General features: G+C 38.5%; 1 protein-coding gene across 1 annotated transcript; it reads left to right on the forward strand.

Moving 5' to 3' along the window:
* Window positions 1–250: 250 nt before the first annotated feature.
* Window positions 251–8,744, forward strand: LOC121504358 (high affinity immunoglobulin gamma Fc receptor I-like). Its single transcript, XM_041779068.1, has 5 exons — window positions 251–331; window positions 1,454–1,547; window positions 3,386–3,643; window positions 5,833–6,228; window positions 8,701–8,744. Exons 1-5 carry the CDS (start codon window positions 251–253, stop codon window positions 8,742–8,744), a joined length of 873 nt encoding a protein of 290 aa, XP_041635002.1.
* The last annotated feature ends 16,267 nt before the right edge of the window (window positions 8,745–25,011 follow it).

Genomic DNA, 25,011 nt, shown 5'->3' on the forward strand with positions numbered 1-25,011 from the left:
TCTGGATGTCCTCAAGGCGTGTAGTAGCCAGCTGAGTGTCTGAAGTGACCCACGATCTTCCTCCTAGTTGCTAGGGCATCATTTACACTTCTCTGAGACAGCAGCCCTTCGTGCACAACCAGCTGAAGCCCGTGAGCAAAGCATCCCAATCTGGACATGCCCAACTCATCCACGGCGTGGTGTACCTGCCCTGCGCCGCGCCTGCACCATGCCAACGGGGTGTGTCCAGGGCATTTTGCAATTTTCATGCATGGCGCAGTCCGGCACAGTGTGGCGCACCCATGCCTCCGTCCCTCCCACCGGCACAAGTGGCAAAGAAGGAGGAGAGAAGGTGTGAGTGGGTTTTACACAGCCGAGTGTAATCTTCACCGATCAAATGAACGCCTCTCCTCGCCTTTAAACGCGCTGCGGGCAAGGCGCAGTGCCAATTTCACCTCGCCACCACCATGGACGAAGAGAGCAGCAGCAGCTCCAGGCGGCCAAACTTCTCCCAGGAGGAAACTGATCTGCTGGTCCGGGAGGTCCAAGCTCGCAGTACCAGAATATATGGTAATGCTAACAGACCTCCAGGGCTGATGATGCAAAAACTGCCTGGGAGGAAGTTACTAATATTGTCAATCAAGTTTGCCCAGATATTCTGAGAACCGCTGCCCAATGTAAAAAACGGTTCAATGATGTAAGGAGAAGGGCCAAAAAAAAGCTGTCAGAGCAAAGAAGGCACACAGTGGCTACAGGGCTGCGCATCAGAGGCCACGATGCGCGTCACCGTGTGGACCATCTCACGGGACAGTTGTAATCTGTTCCTGTGTCATGAATAGGAGTACAAAATTAAGTGACAATGACATTAAACACAGCAGCAAGCTAATCCAGGCATCATGCTTGTGATTCACCTGCAGTCCTGCTCTGTCATTGCCAAATAGGAGAACCTTTGGTGATATATTCTCTCCCGGTATCTCCTCCTCATCCTCCTTGCAATAATGTACTCCATCTTTTTAGATCACGTTAAGAATAAAGATTAAAACAGAGAAATATGGGCAATCACAGGTAAATCCTTAAGACACCGACTGACTTACATTTATTCAGCGAGCGTCTCTCTCTTTTTTCTTTTCTTTTGAATTTCATGAGATGAGAGAAGCCGAATATATACTCCGTATCGGATGCCGTGGCTGTTTGTGGTTGGCTGAGAGATGTGAACTCGCTAGTTTTTATCACTCCCAGCTGCCATCAGGTTGAGTTTCAATTACGTGTGACAAACATCTTTGATCTGACATCAGATGTGACGGGACAATTTATATAGATACAAATGTATATGCTGGTTCAGACGGTTACATTATATAGTGGTTGCTGTGATTGTTTATTGCATTGAAATGTGCCTGACACTCTGGAAACCTGCCTGTGAGGTTTTGGTGACATTGTCACTGCACCAAGCTGAATCTGTCGACACCTCCCCCAGTCGCCGCCACACCCATCTCAGCGCAGCCTGGTCTACCAAATTGTCAAATTGCCTGTGCACGGTGGTGTACTGGACGAAATTACCACTGCGCGGGGTGCGTCACGCTCCCCCACCCTGCCCTGCGTGACGAAAATAGAGCCCATTGTCTTTAAACTCTGGTTAATTTCACTGATCTGGATTTACACTCTTTCCTTCTTTTCAATCATTTCTGAAATCAACTCTGCCATTTTCTTGAGTTTTTCCTCAGTGCTCTCCAGTGAATTTTTGTATTTTGTCTTTTTGATTTGAAATTCCTGTTTGATCTGAGCCCAGTTCTCTTTGGCATCTTTGTCCATTTTCCTTTATAGTTTCTGAATTGGGTTCCCCTTCTTTTTCTTCAGATCATGCTCCACTTCATCTAGCTTTGACTTGAGTTTATCTGCTGAGTTTTCCAGATCCTTTTTCTGCTCCTCCAATATTGAAATCACTAGTTTCATGTCCTCTTTTTCCTCCTCTGTCTCCTTTAACTTCTCATTAAGTTGATCCATCTCGTGTTGATTGTTCAGTTCTCTAACACGATTTTCTTCTTCCTGTTTTGCCTCTGCCTCTGTTAAAATTCAAGTTCAAATTAGTAATCCTTACAGTATATCAGACATCAGCACTTTAAAACATGGAAAATGTTAACATACGCTTTTTTTGATGCCTTTCCCTCCAAAAAACAACAAAGAATGCAGAAATCAGGATCAGGGAAATACATATGGACACGGCAGTACAAGCAGGAGACTGAGGGGAAGTCGTGATTTTACATGTTAACTTTGTGTGCAACATTGACTTTACACAAAGAAATAAACAAATAAGATCAATAAATAAATGGAAATAAAACAAGTCATAAGGACAACAGGTTTTAAAAGATCTAAATGTAAGAGACAATTTGAAGAAGTAGTATGTTCTACCTTTAAGGGGCCACTGCAGTCGTCCAAAAATTTTGAAATAAGTATGAATCACCCACTTAAATCATTAAACTGAGCCTCAGACGATGAAAACATAAAAAAGGCAACAAGGGGTCCAGGTCCTTCAGAGGTGTATCACAGGCTCCATTGGGGCCATAAACAATTAGTTCTGTTTATTTTCATTAATATTCAGAAAGCTCAGAGCTATGCAGGCTTTAATTCCGTGCTGTTTGTTGTGTTTGCTGGCAATGCTGATTGTGTGTGTAGGATTTGGTGAGAATAGTTTTGTTGCTGTTTGTAGCCATATAAAGCAGGAAAAAAACATGGTTGTTAAATTTGTAGATCAAACCTATTACTAAAACTAAAACCTAGCCAACTGAAAAATAAAAGATAACAAAAACTATGACCAAGGTAAAGAGACTAATATATAAATATACTGTATATGTACACAACTGCTGAATCAGAAATAGATCAGACAGGAAGAGGAAGTTCTCACTGACAGGGTGTCTCTGTGTGGTCGTTACAGTTCAGAGTCAGCAGTCAGGCATCATGGACGTCACATCTCTCTGCAGCAGACTCTGTGAGTTCAGGTTCTTCTTAGATCTTCACTCCTAACTGTTTTCATAAGTACAGTTAAAATCTATATATATATATATATATATATATATATTTTGTCTCTCCAGTGGTTGCTGTGATGGTTCTGCTGGTTGCACAGATTAACCAGAGTCACTCTGCTCAGAGTGCTGGTAGGTTTCACACTCAGTTTGTGCTTGTGTCTCTAATAGCATATCATATAGTTATGTGTCTTCTGCTAACATCTAAACAGAACTATTTTTTACACAGAGACTGGTTTTATAACTTTTATAAGTCTGAGTAGAGAAACTTAAGGCCTGTATTTGTGGAAGTGCAAAATGAAGCAGAAGGTGAAAACTCAACTCAACCATGCTATCTAAAAGAGAATACTTGAACATCAGGTGTTCCTTTCTTTCCTTGTAACCCTCAGGTGAAGCTCGTCCTCGTATTACTCCAGACAGACTGCAGTTCTTTGAGTATGAGACCGTCCACATTAGTTGTGAAGAGTTGATGGGACTGACTGGATGGAGAGTGATGCACAGACACAACAAACCAACAAATTCTTCCATCTTTACCCCTCCTGCATCAAGCTGCACTATTCAGCCTGCCTTTAAACGACACAGTGGAGAGTACTGGTGTGAAGACAAGGATGGAAAAACCAGTGGTTCCATCAACATTTCTGTTAATGGTATGTAGAAAATACTTTAAGCAAGAAACTCAGCCAATCAACGTAAATGTATATTATATCATTAATCAGGTACAACAAACTTCACAACTTTGCCCCCGGGACATCATTAAATTTAGAGATGAGGAACACAACATGTGGTTTAAAGAGTATCTTTTGGCTTTAAATGTCTTCAGCTGTTAACCCCACACCAAAAACAATTTACATTGAAATAGTTTTAGAATAACTTAACATTTGAGGACATTTTTGTGAGTATCTTAAAAATCTATTTTAAAAATGGGTTAAGACTGCCAGAAATATTGCAAAAATGGACAGATAAAGAGGTGAACTGGGTTAAAGTTGCTGAAATGGGTGATAAGTTGTACAATGAGTTGTGGGGTGACATAAATAATAACACCATCTCTGACTCAAAAAGCATCAGTGCAGGTGTACCTCAGGACTGTGTGAGCTCACCTGCCCTTTTTACCATCTATACCAATCATTGCACCAGCAGCTTCCATGGAAACTATGTTTTTAAGTTCTCGGATGATGCCATCCTCAGCCTCCTGTTCAAAGACTCAGATCTCTCAATGTACTTTAATGAGATGCAGTCTTTTGTCCACTGGATTGATGTTAACTATCTCACCATAAATGTAAAAAAACAGAGGAGATGGTACTCGACCCTCGTTCAGCTGGTGATCATACCCCACTGTTAATCCATGATGAAAAAAATCAACCAGGTCAGCTCTTACAGGTATCTAGGCATTTACTTAGATAACCAGTTTAGCTGGGAAAAAAATGTTACTAGTTTGTGTTCTCGTTTACAGCAAAGGCTGTATTTTTTACGCCGAATCAGGGGGTTTGGTGTTGATCAGAAGATCGTGTTTTTTGTTTTATCAGGCTGTTCTAGAGAGCATTATTCATGATGGGATGTCAGCCTGGTGTGGTAAGCTCTCTGTCCAGTTAAAATCTAAACTTGCTCGTCTGGTGCAGACCGCCATAAAGGTTGTAGGGAGGACTGAATACTCTTCTCTGCAGTCCCTGTATGAACAGTCTGTTCTCAGGCAAGTGCAGCGAGCTTTATCTGAACCTTCTCACATCTTTCACCCTGAGTAAAGCTCCTTCCGTCTGGTAGGAGATACAGAGTCCCCAAATGTAAACTGAACCATTTTAAAAACTCATTCATGCCCACTTCAATTAGGGTTTTTGAATAATATTTCATGAGGATGTAGCTGGATTGTTCAGTAACGTGATGGTGTTATCTTTTTTAACTATTTATATGTGAGTCCTGTTCAATATGTGTGGGTTATGTGATTGTATCTTTGTTCTCGTCTATCACTTCTGTGTTATTAACTGGCAGCTTCATCTGTGCAGCTTTTGGAGTCCAAGACAAATTTCCCTAAGGGGACAATAAAGTGTATTGTATCATATTGTATCGTATCGTATTGTAAAGAGACAAAAATTGGCTGGAAAAGTGGTGAAAAAATGTTACAATGTTGCAAAAAATTGTAAGAAAAGACAAAAAAGGGCTAAAAGTATCAAAAATGGGTTTAAAGTGGCAATAATAGCCTGGTAAAGTACTGAAAAGGGGTTAAAAAGAGGCAAAAAATGACAGCAGGAAAGTGGTGAAATTGGGTTAAAATGTGGCAAGATGGGTGAAAATTGGCAAAAATGATAAAAACATGTCCTGAGATTGGCAAAAAAAAAACTTTTCAGGGGCCTAGCCGATTCTGTGGGCAGATCTGTCTCCTTGTGGCCTGCCTCATATAGATAATGGGAATAGATGTCACTGTTGATGCTGAAACATTTTCTGCATTTGAAAAGAAAACGGTAATATTAATACAATAATATGTTATATAGGCTAAAATATTTACTAAATTTTAGTTTATTTGAAAGTCCGGCCCCCAGAGTCCCCTTCAGGACTAAATCTGGCCCTTGTGCAGATGTACTTGATGAGCCCTGCCTTGAACAATCAGTGGATTATGATGTTATAGTGTGATTTATCTGTGTGTATGTTTTAACAGTTTTCTGTTAATTAATGAATTGAAGTTAAAACAGTAGTAACAGTCCTACTGTAAACACACTTCTCTCTTTGGGAGTTCTTACTTTGAAAATCTGGTGCAAATTACTTTCTCAACACTGTTATATGTGACAGAATGTTTTGTGTTATGTATGAAAACTGACTTTTGCACTCTTTGTATGACATTTTTCAGCTGGATCTGTGATTCTGGACTTTCCTGCCCGTCCTGTGATAGAGGGATCTAATGTGACTCTTTACTGTAGAAAGAAAAGCCAAACTTTAACACGTATTACTGATTTCTACAAAGATGGTAACTTTCTGAGAACTGAGTATGACAACAACATGAAAATCAGAAATGTCTCCAAGTCTCATGAAGGACTCTACAAGTGCAGCATCTCTGGAAGTGGACAATCACCAGAGAGTTGGCTGACTGTCTCGAACAAAGAGAACAAAACCTACAAAGAGACTCAACCTCCCAAAAACTTCTCCGATTCATCTGATTCTCCCACCCTGCCGTGGATTTTCAGGACCTCCATAGTAGCCACACTTCTTTTAGTGATGGGACTCTTTCTCTGCTGCAACGACCGAGGTACAGCATTTCAAGTCATGTTAAAAAAACATAAGCATTTTTTTGTGTGTTATTTACAGTTTATCTATCTACAGTTGCTCTCTATAATTTTTTGTTCATTGATATCTGCTTTTTTCTGTATTGTGTCCATCTTCTAATGATACTTTCATTGATTCCCCAGTATGTTTTGGTGTATTGTCTGGAAAATCAGCCCGAGGTTCCCACTCAGTAGAAGACCAAACAGGTCAGTAAAATACATGTATTCAGATAGTAAAAATCATTATCATGGATGCCACTGCAGGAAGAATTGTGGACATTTACACCTTTCTGCACCAACTGACAGGCTTTTACTAGTGCTTGAATCTTTAATTTTCAGTCCTTTGTTATTGATGTGCTGATGATAAACCTAAGTAGGAAATCCGATTACAGTATTAGTCTTATGATGCAAGTTAGTGTGAGGTGGGTGATTGTGATCTCTAAGTGCTGAAGTAGTGAGGGGGGATAAAAGGAGATGAGCAGTGACACAGGGTTCAAAGATCTTTCTTATAAGGAGTTTAGCTATCCTGGGTATTAAAAGAACAAGACTGCAAAAATTTGTCTAAATTGTATGATGCAATTACAAATAATGGATGGAAACGATCAGAGAGGGATCTGTATGATCCCAATCACAGTGTGATCACAAAATTAACAGGCCAGTCTGGCAACGAATGAGCTGGGTTAAAATATTCCAATGGCTTGAAAGCATAGGTAAGCATAAGTTTGGAGGAGGATTTGCAGATTTGAAAGTAATCAGCCATAATAAATGAATAAAAAATGATGGTCCCCATATGTTCCCCTAGGATGCATTTAGAATTTAAAAAGCATATTGAACTAGGGCTGCAAGCAGCACTGAAGGGCCCTCACACCTGGGTGCATGTTCGTAGACCATGAAGTGTGCTGCAGCACAGCAGAGACATAAGTAGATCTTCCTGGGACTGGAATTAAATAGAAAAAAAGATAACAGCCCCATACATGTGAAATTTGAACGAAATCAGACATTCCACATGGCCAACTTCCTGTGTACCTGGCAAGATATCGCAGTGCTTGCCATCGCCAGAGAGAGATATACAAAACACATATCTGTGTTGCGGACTGATATAGAGTATGTCAGCTCAAAACCTGGGCTTGTTAGTTTCAGCACAGTGAGAGAAATAAATAAATGACCCAATTTAATCAATTCCTGTTGTCAGTAGGGGGCACTTTGATGAGATATTTCCATAAGCGTGTGTTAAGTGTCATACTAGCTGGATCCCAAGTCTCTTATAGATCGGTTCTCGGTCCTACGGAAGTAGTTTCTGATCCGTCATCTTAAAGACCCTGCCAAAGCTCTTACGCGGTTTTAGGACCAAAACCATAAGACCAAGGACTGAGATTTTAAGACCAATGAGCAAAGACACATGAGAGCAGGCTTCCTGGAACTCTTTTTACTCAAAGGCACGCCCCCTTGTTGGATATCAGTCTCTGATTGGATGCTGCTACGCGGTGGATGTCAGTGAAACTTCACAGCACCAGCAGAGATAAATTATTATTATTATACTAATTATAGGTCTCATGATCACCCATAAGCAGACTAAAAATCATAAGGCTACGTTGAATGGTCCAAGAGGGCTGATTGTTTGAATAGATTTTGAAGGAAAAATATCTATTTTCAAACTTTGCGGCCAGAATGTGGCCCTGCCCTATTCTGAAATCTCAGTTGGTGAAACATAAGATCTCCCCCACCCCCCACCAACTGCTCCCACTTCTCCAATGTTGCCAGTACATTGAAAAAATATAGACAGTACTCTCTCTTCATGTAAAGCCTACAACTTAAATTTGTTACGTTTATGGAATTTTTGATAGTATGAATTAAATAATGGAGATTTGTTTATTTTTGGACCTTTTTATGCCTTTATGAGAAAGAGGAAGAACAGTGGATAGACTTGGAAACAAGGAAGAGAGTGGGGACAGACATGCGGCAAATGGCCACAGGCCGGATTCGAACCCGGCCACCTGCGTACAGAAGCAACTTAAGCATCTTAAACCACTCAACCATCTGTGCACCCGGAGATGTGTTCATTTTTAAACAAGTTGTACTTCTTTAGGTTTTACAATATTTTGAAAACATAAAATACAGAAATGTCAATTGATTTGCCAAAATTGTTGAATCATGTCAAACTTGACTTTTTTTTCTTAATATTCAACTTGAATCTCACATTTAAAGGTTTTGCTAATGATAACTCTAAATCATGCACTTTATTTTAGCAGTGTTGTTATTCGAATACTGGAATAATAATACACTTACATTAATGTTCATTCAACAAAGCTCATTCCCTTTATGAGGTGTTGAATGGCTTTTTATCAACAAAGAAATTCATACAAAAAATGAAAAATCAAATCATCTTAAAGGGGTTAGTATGATATCACGTTTTCTATCTTATCAGCTGTTTGTAACTTGCCCTTTGTCTCTTTCAGATGACTGCACAGAAACACTGAATACTGGAAGAGAATCTCTGTGAGCTGTAGTGGTGGGAGGTTTTCAGAGCCCAGCTGCATGGCAGAGGGAGATTATTTTCTTTTATGTTCACATCATGAACGCTGTACTTGTGTAAAGGTCCTGAAACAGAATTTACTACCAAAGGAAAGAATAGTGATGAATTTTAACCCAGTTAAATTTGATAATGCAGAAATGTAGATATCATCTAAAAGGAGGCAAATTCACTCATTCTTTTAGAGACTCAGTCATTTCTGTAGCTGGGACCTGGCCTTTAATAGTAATTATAACTTTTGAACTACCATATATACATTTTTTTTCTGCAACATTTTTGTTTCAGAATGCATAAAACAGAAAAAAAAACAGGCATAAAATGAGTAAACAAAAAAGGACTGCTGGGCAATCTGTGACTACTTCTTCATGCATGTACATATCAATGGTTAGAATGTGCAACACTGTTCTTCATGTATAGATAGAGAGACTACACATTAATTGAAGATAAATTACTCTTAGATTAGTGGATGTAAGAGTTGTAGCCACTGAAATGGTACATTGTTTTCTCCAGTTGCAGCGGCATGATCTGAATGCAGCAGAAAAGCACCCTGCAAGCAGTTGAAAGTTTCAGCCCATGCATTGCATATATCTGGTCTCAGCTAGGCTAAAACGTGTCTCCCCGCTTAGCTAAGTTTATTTTTAAAGGCTGGAGATATAATGATGCAGTGGTTAAACCGCCGTGGTGTTTGTGCTCAGCCTGTTCACATCTGAAGTAGCTGAGAACTTAATCGCTGTGACCTCAGTGAGACTGTTTGTGGTAAACTAGAACCATCGATCAAAGTTTGACCCCAGACAGACACACAGCAGGAGATGTATTTACATTAATAATACGGTGGTTAAATAGCAACCATGCAAAAGACTTGAACCACAAAGTCTGTACTATGTTAATAATCCGTGAGAGAATGGTGTGAAAACATGAACTGCTTCTTTAATGAGAGGACAGTTCTGCCTTCTATGGTTCAAACATCCATCCATCTATTTTCTATACTGCTTATCCAGTTAGGGGTCGTGGGGAGACTGGAGCCTATTCCAGCTGTCATTAGGTGAGAAGCGGGGTACATCCTGGACTGGTCGCCAGTCAGTTGCAGGGCTGACATCTAGAGGCGGACCACCAAGCATGCTTGCATTTGCACCTACGGCCAATTTAGAACAATCAATTTACCCAGGGAGCATGTTTTGGTGGTGGGAGGAAGCCGGAGTACCCGGGGAGAACCCATGTGTGTACGGGGAGTACATGCGAACTGCACACAGAAAGGCCCCGACTGGGAAGCGAACCAGGGATCTTCTTGCTGTGAGCAATAGCGCTAACCCTTTGCCGCTGTGCAGCCCAGTCCAACCATCGTTTGTAAAATATTGACTAGATAATATGACAACTGAAATGACTATTCTATAGAATAAATCACCCTTGAAATTTATCATTTTGTTACATTTGTCTTTTGTTTATCCACTCTAATTTATTCACATGTAAATGTTTTCCAAAGAAGAGATGTTCTATGAATTAAAAGTTTCTCTGGGAGAAAAACAGTTCTCCATATTTCATTTCATGTCTATGCCTTAGTGCTGTCTTTTCACTTCCATATATTCCTGACAATTTATTGTGAATTACTATAATAATACAATATGAAAAAAACAATAGTGTGGTGCAAAGAATAGTTGATTCTTTCAAACACAAAAAAATGTTCTTACAAAGTTCTTTGTCAAATACAGAAGAAACAAAAGGACAAAACAAGAGTCCGATTAGAAAAAAAAGACCAAGACAATAAAGCAACGCAACAAACATAAATAAAATACCACTGTAGAAAAATCAAATTATTGTTGGACATCTTAAGAAGCCAGGCAATACAGGAACACAGCAACAGCATTTAAAATGTGTATAACAATTCTATTCAGTTTAAGAAATTAAATTAATAAATGTTAACAAAAATATGATTAGGAATTTGAAAAGACACAAAAGAAATAATGGATTTAAAGTGTGAGTCAATAGAAACAACATTAAGATGGAGTGAAGGTGTACTGGGACATAAACTTAAGAAGTTTCTTTGTCAGTTTGCAAACATGACTGACACAAAAGAGACTAATTCTTTTTAAGTGTGTAAAAATTTCAAATTAAAAGAACACCATAACTCAGTGGCAGGAAATAAGGTTAGAGTTTTTTTTTTTATCAACCCAACAATTTTTGAAGGTGTTGTATGTCTGTTTAGTTTGATTCACAGCCCAAATGTCTTGCATACTCACTGGCTAGCAATCTGTTAAGCCTGCAATATCACACTATAAAAACAAATCAAAGACTAGCTGGCTTAGACACAACAATCTGAGCTAGTGCTAAGTTAGCTCTAAAATTGTTTACCTTAGAGGAATGACATATTTTTTTAACTTGTGTGACTGCAAAATGTCATTTTCACATTTAATATAAGCCAAAATTCATTTTAAAATATTAATTCCCTGCTTAACCCACTTCTCATGCATTAATAAAATACTGTCTGTTTTCTTTCAAACAAAAAAAATGCTGTTTCTTTTTTTAACCAGCTACCTACACTTACCTTAACTGCAATTTACATTGTGTCATTCAGGTTCAAAGTATACTGTTTTGTTTGCCTCTTGAGATGAGCTAATACAAAAGTTTAACTTCAAGCCTCTGGTAATATTAATCCATAATAAACATCTGAAAATGATACCAATTTACCAACATGTAAATAAATCCACCGATTCTGAAAATCTAAATGATCATTGAGACACATTTGGTAACTTAAAAATCAAACTACATGGACAAACCTTAACTTGTTTCCTTTCCTGGGTTTTGAAAATTAGAATGCCTGCCATCTGAAAGCATATCTTTGTGCAGATGAGCGGACTATAAATTCAAGCATTCACAGTTGTGGTTTTCTGTTTAGATCATTTCTTAAGATTAGACCAAACTAAACTGATAAACATTTAGACTTGCTTAGCTAGCTATATCATGAAATGCCAGACAAAGGTAAAACAAGTAAAAGTTCAAATCCGTTTAATGGGGGTAAGGTTCGGTACACAGGAGGTCAGTAACTACCCAGACAGCAAGACGACATTGAATAAATGTTGATATTTCATCTGAACTGTCAGAATGGTTGATATCGATTTCTCAATGATAAATAAACATTGAATCATCATTGCATTGTTGATGGTACCTGATGTTGATGACTATAACATTGGAACAACATTGATTTATGATCGGCTATTGTCGTTGATTAAGCATCTATTTCTGGTTGACCGGGCGATGACACCAGTGTTGATATATATTGAAAAATGCGAAACTGCAAGTTATTGAAAAGCCATCGATTTATAGTTGACTGGGAAACTGCAAGTTGCCCGGGAAATATGATCGAAAATTAGATGATGTATGGTTGACCGGGAGATCATCTTGTGGCGGACTCATCCATTTATCGCTCATCCTCAAGCGAAGCACCCAGGTAAGCACACAATCTGTTATCTATTGTTCAAAAATCTGGTATCCTTGCTTGATGATATGCACAGGCCAAGGTTGGTAACACATCCATGAACACTTTATTCTTTGGACATTCTGTTTCAAAATAAATTCTGAAACCAACCAAAAAAATCTGTGTAGTTTGTAGAGGGTGCATGCTGGTTAGCTAACCCTGCTCTAGTAGCCTATTGCAAATGAGCAACGCTAACTCTCGCATTCAAACAAATCAAATAATGATGAACAGATAAAAACAGTTATAACAAGCAGGCGGCGCTGCCTTGAGAAAAAGAAAAATCTCCGTTACTCACCGCTCATCTGTTTTTGGAAAGTAAAAATCTCCTTTTGCCCAGCATTGTACGGTCTTGTCTAGACGTTCCCGCTAACCACTCTACGTTCTGCCTTTTTGAGTGCAGTAGCAAAAACCGCTGGCACAGTGAGCGTGATGACAAGTATTTCTACAGTTAAAGTCCACCGGCCCGTATTTGGGCCGTTGACGACATAATTTGCATAACACCATCTTTACAGAGAAGCAGTGGCAGCAGTAGCATATCACAAGTGTGATCCTCTGTTTGAAAGCTAAGAATCTCATGTTTTCAGCCATATAAACTAATCTCAGATCCCAGACAGCAAGCAGTTATTGAAACTCTATTGAAGCAATGTTAGAATATAACAGCATTTAATAACACATTTACATTTACATCTAATAACACATTTACCAGTGCAGGCGTCCAGCTCCCCCTGCCCTGTCCGGTGCGTAGCAGAGCCACTTCTGAACTGCCTGGGAAAACATGAATTGGGTCACCATCGCGGGCCCTCCCTGCAGTACAAGAGCATCTAAATAGAAAATACAAGCAAAGTGCAAAGTTAAGCTTAGTCTATACTTCCGTGAATCAAATTTTTTTAAAAAAGGAGGGGGCAGGAGCAGGAAACCTAGAGTGAAAATGTGACTTGTTGCAGAAAAAAAAGGGACATTTTGTGCATTTTCTTTTTTTGCTGCTAAAATTGTATAAAATAAGAGGTCAGTACAAGTGCTTTGGTGGTAAAAAAAAAAAAAATATATATATATATATATATATATATATATATATATATATACATATATATATAAACACAACAAACAAATTACATTACAGTATTTACAACTGATTTTACATCTGCATGCAATCTACAGTCCGTGTGTATTGTGCCAGTCATTGTAACAGTCCTTTTAGGCCACAAAACACAGTGGGATGTACATGGGGCATTTACGTCATGTAATCTAATCCAAACCCCTACATGTGATACATCGTAGGAAAGGTCAGTCTATTGGCTAAACGACTAGTCAGTCAAAAAGAAGCTGGTTCACATTGACTGAAAGTTTGAAGGGGAAGGAGTCCGGGTTGGTCTTTTCTGAACTGCAGTCGCTGGTTGGACATTAGAGCCTGTGGTTTGGATATACAAATTCCGATCGGCTCAAATGAGGTGTCAATCAAACGGTCAGACCCCAGCGGCCATTTTGAGGAGAAATGTAAACAATCGGGGGGAGGAATATGCAGATATAACGAAGAAGGAGGAGGAAATTTACAGAGTGGACATCTTTTTGCAAATGCAACTATACTTAGTCATGATTTATGGACCTTTCTTATGAGTTTTGGACAAGATGCTGAGTGTCATTGGATTTATGGATATCTTAGGAAGATTTTGAGACTATTTTTGTTGGACTGTTCTGATGCAGTGGAACAGGACAGGGCTTCAAAGGTGAGTAATTCCATTTATTTTACTCCATCTTTTTTGCTGCAGGTCTGACGGACTGTGGTTGCTGTTATGGTTGTGTACAAAAACGGCAGGCAAACTTGGAAAACTAAGGTTTTTAAAACTGGGCCAAAACACAAGGGATCTATCAGGAAATAAGGCTCGAAAGTAATGCACACTAGGAGTAGACCAAGACGATCTCGCACAGAGAGTAGGGAGTGAATGGCATAAATACACTAGGAGAGGGACAACAATCAGATGAGGATCACCAGGTGCAGCCACTCAGACAATCAATGCAGGTGAAACACATGAGGTGATTACAGATGTGAACAGTCTGCTTAAACTAATATCACACAAAAATGATATGTTTTCATGTTGTTATTGTACAAACCATGTAAACATTCACAGTGCGGGGTGGAAAAAGGTATGTGAACCTTTGGATTTAATAACTGGTTGACCCTCCTTTGGCAGCAATAACCTCAACCAAACGTTTCCTGTAGTTGCAGATCAGACCTGCACAACAGTCAGGAGGAATTTTTGGACCTTTTGGCAGAGACCCTAAAATATGATTATGTTATTGTTTCCCCTATCAAATTATCATCCTATCACCTTCACTATTAACCCCTTAAAGCCCCAAAACACAAATAATAGCCAGAATTTTTTGGGAGCTAAAATGTTCATTTACAGAATGCAGATTTACAGTAATAGAAATGGTATAGTTTATTAAAAGTCATAAAAACATAATTCATTTAAACTGGCCAAGAAGACCATAACTGGGGAATCAATCAGTCTATGAGAGCACCTGCAAGCCTTCAGATTATCCACTACTGGTCACACTTTCTGTTTCTCAAAGCCAAGGAAGGATCCTTAAACGGACGTTTTTGAAGGACACTGTGTCATCGACTGCTGTCAGAGGACTGGTCCAGTAACAAGGATCCTCAAAACTGTCCAAAGACCGAGTCCTTCACAGAATTTCCAAGGATGCACATGTGTGTCCTCTGGTCGCAGGAATTACCCACAATCCAATCTGCACTGTTTTCTTTCCCTGAAAAAAAAAGAAAGAAAAAAAAAGCACAATTTGATGTGAATGTCTTTCATACATGATTTGCAGAGATGTCTTTTAAAGATACCAGAGAGCATGCCTTTTATTGTGGGTGACAAAGAGTTAACATTTTGGGTGGTGGGGTATTGAAATGGAGTATCAACATCTGTCAGTAGTCAGTAGTTAGAAATTGTGTAAGTACTGGTACCACGTTGTTACCGAACTGCTATACTCATCCATAATAGCTACTGCCTCATTCTACTTAAATGATGCTGTTTGTTTTGACCCATTTTTGGTTCCTCACAATCATTGTGGATCTGAGGATGAATTTGTCTGGTGACAGACTGGGTTAAATAAAATATGCAAATATCTTTGTATTTATTTCAGGTTCTTTCTCTGATCAAACTTATTTCTCATTTGTGAAGACGGCAAAATCCAAGGTTCAGGATGTGATTCTGAGCAGACTCAATGTTAAACATTTACAGGCTGTTTTTTGCTTTAGAGTGAAATCACAAGCTAGTTAATTCTAAGTCTGCCCAGGAAATATATTTAAATACTACTTACTCTTAATACCACACAACTTTTAAAGCTGACTTATGTCAGTATGAATCTAAAATGACTGGCTGCACATTAAATACTTTTGTTAGAACAATTTTTGGTCTAAACCTCTAGTCAGTCATATATTGTTTAAAAGTTGAATGATATCAGCAACACATTCAAAACATAGACCACAGAGCAGAAACAGAAAAAACAGGAAGTTAGAAATAACTTTGTTATTTATTTTTAACAATGAAAATGTTTAAATGAAGTTTCCAAAGAAGATGATCTCAAAGACTCACAATATTTCCTAAACTCATACAATATAAAAAAGAGGTAAGAATACAAAAAATAATAATAATGAAATAACATTAAAGAGAGTTGTTGTTGTTGTTAAACATCTCACAACTCTACAACACTGAAGAAACTTAAAGCTGCAGCATATAATGCATAAAGATGACAATTATAACCAAATTTAAAAGATCATGAAATAATTTTATCAGATCTTTGGGCTTTAATGTTTTTTTCCTGAGGCATGCTGTTTTATCCTTCCTCTAATCAACATGTAGCATCGTAACATTTACACTGGTGACAACACACAAGAGAGGAGCAATGAAACGAGCACACCAACATAAGAAGAAACCCACAGCATCTGTTGTTGTTATTAACTAACGGACAAAAGAGAGAGAGAAAAAAAAAGATTTGTGATGTTACAGTGAGTGCCATCAGATGGAGCAAAACAATGATACAGAAAGGTAGCAAAGACTTTTGAGTAGTAAATCAAGGTAAACAATAAAAACAGACAAAAACCTTGTGTGGGAAAAAATCTACAACAACAAAACTGACTTCATATACAGGCAAGCAGAAAAAATACATGAGAGACCTACTGAAGCAAACAAACCAAGTACAGTAGCTGCATACTAACCTTGTAAAAAGTAGCTGAAAACATACAGTAACTCACACTGTGTGAAACCTGGAGGTGAGTGCACCAGTTGGTCATGTGACTGATATGTAACATTAAGTCAAGCCAAGGCTGGAAGTTATGGCCAAATAGAAAACTATAATCTGAGCATCAGCTGGGATTGAGCTCTGTTTGAGTAACACCTGGGTGTTACTATTACACCAAAGATTGAGCAGGAAGAAGTTTAAAAAAGTCATTCAAGGATGGAGCAGGTGTAAATCTAAGAAAGTGGAGCAGACAAAAGTTTAAAAAAAGATTAGAAGAAGCATTTCTCTGGCTCTACAAATAAAGTGTGACTTACTGTCTTTTAATTTGTTATCCAAACCTTGAAGTGATTGTTTGAAAGAAGTTAAAATTGGAGGGAAGTGTCTTAGTTGTCAAAAACCAAAGAATATTCACATTAAAATGCATGCTGAGATCGAGCTCAGCTGTTTTATGTCACACTTGGTCTGCTCAGTGCAGCCTTAAAGTCAGATGTGGCTTACTTGGATGAAGGGTATAAGACCAACTTTACTCCTAGCTGGTGCACTTGTTGTGTCTCTTTCTTTTAAGTGACAATATCAGAGCATTTGTTCATACAATTACTGGTTTGTGCACCTCCTATTTTTGATACAACCTGGCAACCTGAACCTCTATGGGTCCATGAAGTCTCTCCATGTTCTGCACCTGACTCTTTATATCTTTCTTTTTCTCATCCAGCCTCCACTCTTCCTGCAGTAACTTTTCTTTTTTTCTTAATAATTCATCTTTTTCTTTAAATGTCGTCTCCTTCTTGATTTCAGTTTCCAGTGCCTGGAGTTTCAGTTTGTTCTCTTCCCTCTTCCTCTCCATCTCCTCCAGCTGCTCTTTGAGTTGATCTCTCTGGTTCTCCAGCTCAGCGTTCACCTCCATCAGTGTATTCACCAGAGATTCATGGCCTTGGAAGTCACTTTGAAGCTGTGGCATTTTCTTCTCTAAATCCATATTCCTTTCTGTAGTGGAGAAATAAATCAAAGACAAAAATGCAGATGGAAAAGATCATATTCAATGCTCTAACTGAAAGAGGCTGTGACAGAAAACACCTACAGAGTTGATAAAAGCTACCTAAATTTGAGATATTCAGAATTTTGATTTCCTCTTTCCCAGTACCCCTTTACTAGATCAGTGGAAGTGGGAGAACTGTAACTCACTTGTCAATTTCTTCCCAACAATCACAGTTACAGCAAAACTAAAGACCAGTCCAACCAGAAGCCCAACTGAGATCATGTTGTGAAAGGCTGCGGGAAGGATGGAAACCAAAACATCTGAAAAACAAACAAATAATCAAATTATTAACAAACATGGAATCCTGATGTTTGGTGACTATGTTTAAAATCAGGCATCTTTGTAATTAAAGTTAAAGGATTTAAAATGTAGAAATCTCCCTTTTCTAATTTGACTTACCTCTTAAGGGTTGTATAAGCAGAATAAAGAAGTCCTGGTCAAAGATCACTTCTGTAAAGGAAAGACCAAGGCTCTGTGCATCCTCCTGTTGAAACTTCCGGTCTTCTATCAGTGGAGTGGGAACTTCTTCCGTCCTCTCTGACTGTTGTTCAAAGTTCTGATTTGTGTTGTCATTCTTTGTTTTCTCATCATTTTGAAAATTGCCTGAAACACATCAGGATACAAAAATAACACAAAATGAAAAATACAAAACAAAAAACATGTACTCATCTTAAACATACAACGAAGACAATCTTCCATGATGTGAGCCAGTTAAATGATATAACAAACAGCATACTTACATTCACTCTGGTCTTTCTCCTGGTCCAGCCTTCTGAAATTCTGTTAAATGAAACAACAAGCCTTTAATTTATACTACTGAACACATTTCAACCATATTTTTGTCCAGTTTGGAAGGATGAAAGAAACTCTGCCTTCAAAATGAACTCATTCAGTTGTAAAATGGTGTTGTGAAGCTGTCTACAGAAAAAGTCTGGTCTACAAGAGGTAATTGGAGAACACTGTTGCCAAATAACAACGACATGAACTACAGATACAACTTTATCATCTCTGAGCTTCATGCAATCCCAGTTCAAAAAAAGTTGGCACACTATGTAAAATGTAAATAAAACCAGAATGCAATGATTGTCAAATCTTACAGACCCATATTTTATTCATAATGGAATATAAACAACACATCAGGTTTTGAATCTGAGACATTTTACCATTACATGATAATACTTGCTCAGATTGAATTTGATGGCAGCAACACATCTAGTCAACACAAATAGGGACAGGAGAACAAAAGACTAGAGAAGTATAAAAAGATTCAGAGAATCTGGAGAAATCTCTGTGAGCAAAGAACAAGGCTGAAGGTCAGTATTGAATGCTGGTGATCTCCAGGCCTTCAAGCGTCACTGCATTAAAAACAGGCATGATTCCATACTGAAATCAATGCATGGGCTCAGGAACACTTTCAGAAATTATTGTCTGTCAACACAGTTGGCCGTGCTGTCCACAAATGACAGTTAAAGCTGGATCATGGAGAGAAGAAGCCAGATGTGAACAAGATCCAGAAACACCGCTGTCTTCTCTGGACCAAAGCTCATTTAACATGGACTAAGGAAACATGGAAAACTGTTCTGTGGTCAGATGACACAACAGACGCTGTGTCCTGCGGACTAAAGAGGAGGGGGAGCATCCAGCTTGTTCTCCTGGCTCAGGTCTAAAGCCTGCATCTCTGATGGTATGGGGTTGAATTAGTGCCTATGGCATGGGCAGCTCTAACATCTGGAAAGGAACTATCAATGCTGGAAAGTACAGAGAGGTTTAAGGGCAACATATGCTCGTATCAAGACAATGTCTCTGTCGGGAAGGCCTTGACTATTTCAGCAAGACAATGCTAAACCACATACCACATCCATCACAACTAACCTTGCAAAGCAGATGGATTCGCCCGTTTCCTCGTTTTTCACTGGCGAATCCATCTTGTTAAGCTCCCATCTGAACCGTTTGGGCCCGGTTAGCCAGTGACAGGACCAATCAGCGACGAGGGGCAGTACTTTCAGGCGCGGCAGTGTCATGACGTAAACAAGCAGCAGCAAGAGCTGGTGCAGTTATGGAGGAAGAGATTAGCATGGATGCTGCCAAAGCACCAGTTTTATCAGAACTTGATGACATGTCTTCATGAAAAGAAGAACAAAGAACAGCAGTGAGTTGTTTTCTTTTCAAAAATGACAAAAATCGAGTACTAACATGTCTATCGTCGCCATGTTTCCCGTTAATCCTTGGTAGGAGCGCAAGTGCCGCTCGATAGCCGCTACGTCACGTGTTTTGTTGCTCTGTTTGGCCCGTGGAGATGTGACAGACAGAACGTTCATCCAATCACACTCCAAGTTTTTTTCAAAGCCTCTGCCTTTTCTCAAATGTTTTGTATTGAAGCTTTACCAGATGGATGTGTGAAACACATCCATCTGGCGTGTCAGGTTACATCACAACAGCACGTGTTAGGAATAAGCATGATAGATAGTCCCTCTTCCTTTCCTTTCTTTTCTCTTTGTAAATTGTTTTGGACTGATTTTCATGTGGGAAATAAACAATGAGTTAAGCTGTGTTGGAATGTCCAACAGTCTTGAATGCACCATGCCAGCAGTGCACGCGAAGCTGCAACATTGTCACCTTTATCTGATGTCAGAAGACTCAGGTAGTGGGGAATGCTACCATTGAGAGAAGAAGACGCCGACTCGGACTATATACAGCAAACCAATTCCCACAGACTTGAATGAAACTTGTCATTGTGTTTTAGTTATATCCCAACCAACCTAAAACTGAACTTAACAGAAGCTTTGGCTCACCGAACCATGCAACGCGTCAACAGCGAACTAGGCTGGAGGCCCTGACGACAGCGGCGTGCAGATGAGCTTACCCAGCTTGTGTTTCCAACACTGAAAACCAGTCCTGTTTTCTTTCCTTTCTTTAATACACTAGATGTTAGGGCTTTAGTTTCTGACGTTGTTTATTTATGGGGGTTTGGCCCATAACACATGGCTTCACAGGAGAAGCCTCCAGGTCCTGAACTGGCCTGCCTGCAGTCAAGACCTTTCACCGATAAAAAACATTTGGGGCATCAAAAAAGAAAAATCTGAGAAAGAGACCCAGGACTGTTGATCAGTTAGAATCCCACATCAGCCAAGAATGAGACAACATTCCTCTTCCAAAACTCCATCAGCTGGTCTCCTCACTTCCCAGACCTTCACAGACTAATGTTAAAAGAAGAGGGGGTGATACAGAATAGTAAAGATGGCACTGTCCCTACTTTTATGAGATGAGTTATTTATATTCTATCATGAATATAATATGGGTTCTTGAGATTTGTAAATCAGTGAATTCTGATTTTATTTACATTTTACACAGTGCCCTAACTTTTTTAGAATGAGGGTGGTATGGTGGCGTCTCCTTTAAAAGCCATGCAGAGTGACTACTGACTTGATGACAGGGGTTATGATCTTTATTACTTCTTTAGAAAGCTTATTTAGGTCCCATGAGTGGCTAAAACTGAAATCCATGAGCTCCAACATTCCTGAAAACTAATCTAACACCACAACTCCTGATCTCAAAACTTCCAGAATAATATCAGCTCAAGATTTAGTGATTACCATAAGAGTGAGGCTTCATATAGTTTAATCTTCTGGACATAGTAAACAAACGCCGTTTGAAGGCATACAGATGAAGACAAACCTATTTAAACTTTCTGTCACCTTTACCTGTAGATGTTGAGGTTCAACTTTCTCAGTAGATGATTCCCATTCATTCTCTTTAAACAGCAGAGTGGAAACTTTTTCCAATTCACTCTCCATCACCTGGGACTGTTTCTCAAACAATTGGTTTGTGTTGTTCAGGTCCATTTTCTGATCATCTAGAAAAAAGTCTAAATAAACACAGCAGGACACAAGTAAAAGATCTTATTTCCTGGAAAATAAAGGACTCCCATGAATGGTATGATTGAAGACTGTCTTAAATTATATTTTCATAGATAGGTGAAATACCAATCACATTAATGAAAGGCTGTCTTGTTACTAGTCAATGAAAACATCGAATTGACATAAATCATTAAGACTTACATTTCAAAGTGGGCAGAATAAAGACAGTAGCAACAGCAGCATAAAAGCGATTCCACATGTTTTGGATAGTGCATACAAAGCTGAAAAAGAAAAGTCAGCTGTAATAATAATGAATTAGATTTCAACATAATCAGTTTGCCTTCTCTATGTAGTTTTCAAATACTGTATCTTTACAGTACTTCCAATAGAAATTCAATTTGTTTAAGAACGTTTTGAGTAGTACAATTTTTTTTCATGGGTATAGATTTTAAAACTAAAAAGAAGTAGCATGGTCTTTGGTAGTCCATTATATGATACCGCACAAATATCTTTAAAGCCAAGAGTGACAGTGAACCTTAGGCAAGTGTCTAAGTTTAGCAGAGCTGGTCTGTCTGTGCACTACTGCTATAAGGGAAAAGCCAATAAGAAAAAAATCAGCTTCATTTTATGAAAAGTGTGTGCACATTTGTAAAAACACAATGAAAGATCGCTTGAAGCACTGCAGCAGAAACACTATGGGCCGGCTTCAAAGCCACAAGTTTTAGCATAGAGTGGCAAAAATACAATGACCCTCAACAGTTAGAGCTTGGCTGTTTTGTTGCAGTGTAAGAGCCGTGTCTACACACAACAGAGATATGTATCACCTCCTTTTAATACAAGAATATGTAAAAGAAGGTGTTAAAACATTAATGTCGAGTCCTCAGGTAGGATCACCCTATCTCAAACACAGCATTTAAAACTATAATATAAAAGTTTAATAAAAATTCTTGATCGTCTTACCGTGAAATAGAGCTTCAGATATTTGGTTCACTTTAGACTTTGGACTATGATCCACTTTATGATTTTATAACCACATAGGCCATAAACAGTGACCGTTTTTATATGGTCTTTTATTACAGAAACGTTGGATTTCAAATGTTGGGTCACCAAACTGCAACATGAGTATTATTTACAGTGTTATATTTTGGTTATTTTACATTTAGTTCATCTTCCAAATTTTGTTGAAAACTATAAAACTACACAACCTCTTGTGTCTCAGTCTAACTCTGGCATTTAAAAAAAAAAAAAAAAAGAAAAAATTGAGAGGTGTAAATACAATAAATGCAAGAAACAACACCATGGAGAAGTTCTGTGTTTAAATAAAAACAAACACAAACAGCAATGAGCAGCTAGAACTGGTGATCATTTTAACCCAGAATTTAGGTAAATAGTAGGCAAAAACCAATCAGATTATTAACATCCGTGAGGCATATTTGGGTAAACTATCTTGCAAGTGGATAGATAGTGGGGCGTATTACACATGGATAGTGTACATACACATGGGAACACCATTTTTTGACCTGGAAATATTACATTCTTCCAGAATCTCCAATTACTGATTGGAGGATTACATGTAGAAGAATCCCAAAATAATAAAGTATTGGCATTGACCACACCCCATCCTCATCAAAGATATATATATCTATATATAGAGATATAGATATATATATATCTATATCTATATATATATACACAGTTGAAACCAGAAGTTTACATAAACTATATAAAAAGGCACATAAACTTTTTTTTCTCACTGTCTAACATTAAATCAGATTAAACTTTTCCTGTTTTTGGTCAATTAGGATTACCAAAATTATTTCTATTTGCTAAATGCCAGAATAATGAGAGATCATTTTTTAGACAATTTTTTATTATATTCTTGAGAGTCAGAAGTTTACATACATTTCATTAGTATTTGGTAGCATTGCCTTTAAACTGTATGACTTGGGTCAAACATTTTGGATATGCTTCCACAAGCTTCTCACAATAGTTTGCAGGAATTTTGGCCCATTCCTCCTGGCAGAACTGGTGTAACTGAGCCAAGTTTGTAGGCCGCCTTGCTCGCACATGCCTTTTCAGCTCTGTCCATAAATTTTCAGTGGGATTGAGATCAGGGCTTTGTGATGGCCACTCCAAAACATTGACTTTGTTATCCTTAAGCCACTTTGTAACCAGTTTGGCAGTATGCTTAGGGTCATTGTCCATTTGGAAAACCCATTTGCGCCCAAGCTTTAACTTCCTGGCTGATGTCTTGAGATGTTGCTTCAGTATTTTCACATAATGTTCTTTCCTTATGATGCCATCTATTTTGTGAAGTGCACCAGTCCCTCCTGCAGCAAAACAACCCCACAACATGATTCTGCCACCCCCATGTTTCACAGTTGGGATGGTGTTCTCAGGCTTGCAAGCTTCCCCCTCCAAATGTAACAATGGTCATTATGGCCAAAAGGTTCAATTTTAGTTTTGTCAGACCACAGAACATGTCTCCAAAAAATAAGGTCTTTGTCCCTGTGTGCATTTGCAAACTGTAATCTGGCTTTTTTATGTTTCTTTTGGAGTAATGGCTTCTTCCTGGGAGAGTGGCCTTTCAGCCCATGTCGGTACAGGACTCGTTTGACTGTTGATAATGACACACTCTTACCAGCTTCAGCCAGCATCTTCACAAGGTCTTTTGCTTTTGTTCTTGGGTTGAGATGCACTTTTCGGACCAAAGCACGTTCATCTCTGGGACACAGAACCCGTCTCCTTCCTGAGCGGTATGATGGCTGGACATTCCCATGGTGTTTATACTTGTGTATAATTGTTTGAACAGATGAACGTGGCACCTTCAGGCATCTGGAAATTGCACCCAAGGATGAACCAGACTTGTGCAAGTCCACAATTCTCTTCCTGATATCTTGGCTGATTTCTTTTGATTTTCCCATGATGTTACACAAAGAAGCAGTGTGTTTCAGGTGTGCCTTAAAATACATCCACAGGTGTGCCTCTAATTAACTCAAATGTTGTCAATAAACCTATCAGAGGCTTCCAAAGACATGACATCATCATCTGGGCTTTCCCAAATTGTTTAAAGGCATAGTAATCTTAGTGTATGTAAACTTCTGACTTTGAAGAAAGTAATAAAAATTGTCTAAAAAAATCCTTTTCTCATTATTCTGGCATTTAGAAAATAGAAATAATTTTGGTAATCGTAATTGACCAAAAACAGGAAAAGTTTAATCTATTTAATGTTAGACGGTGAGAAAAAAGTTTATGTGCCTTTTTATATTGTGTATATAAACTTCTGGATTCAACTGTATATATATATATATATAGAGAGAGAGAGAGAGAGAGAGAGAGTGAGAGAGAGAGAGAGTACCCATTAAGCACACCAAAATCTAAGTTCATGTATTTTTCATAGATATTAAGATGGTTTATAAACATGATCATTTGTTAAAATGAAGGATTAACCTCTCATTTGAAAGTATATTTATTTACCTATGCATACTTTAAAGAACAAATTAAAGAAACTATGAATAAAGTCAAAAGTCTGGCATGGGCTCAATTGGTACCGAAGTACCATTTAAGCCCATGTGTGTTCCAAATAAGCCCACCAATACATTTATTGACAGAAATTTAAAAATGTATTAC

This window comes from Cheilinus undulatus, linkage group 22, assembly GCF_018320785.1.
Source record: "Cheilinus undulatus linkage group 22, ASM1832078v1, whole genome shotgun sequence".
In the NCBI taxonomy this organism is placed as follows: domain Eukaryota; kingdom Metazoa; phylum Chordata; class Actinopteri; order Labriformes; family Labridae; genus Cheilinus; species Cheilinus undulatus.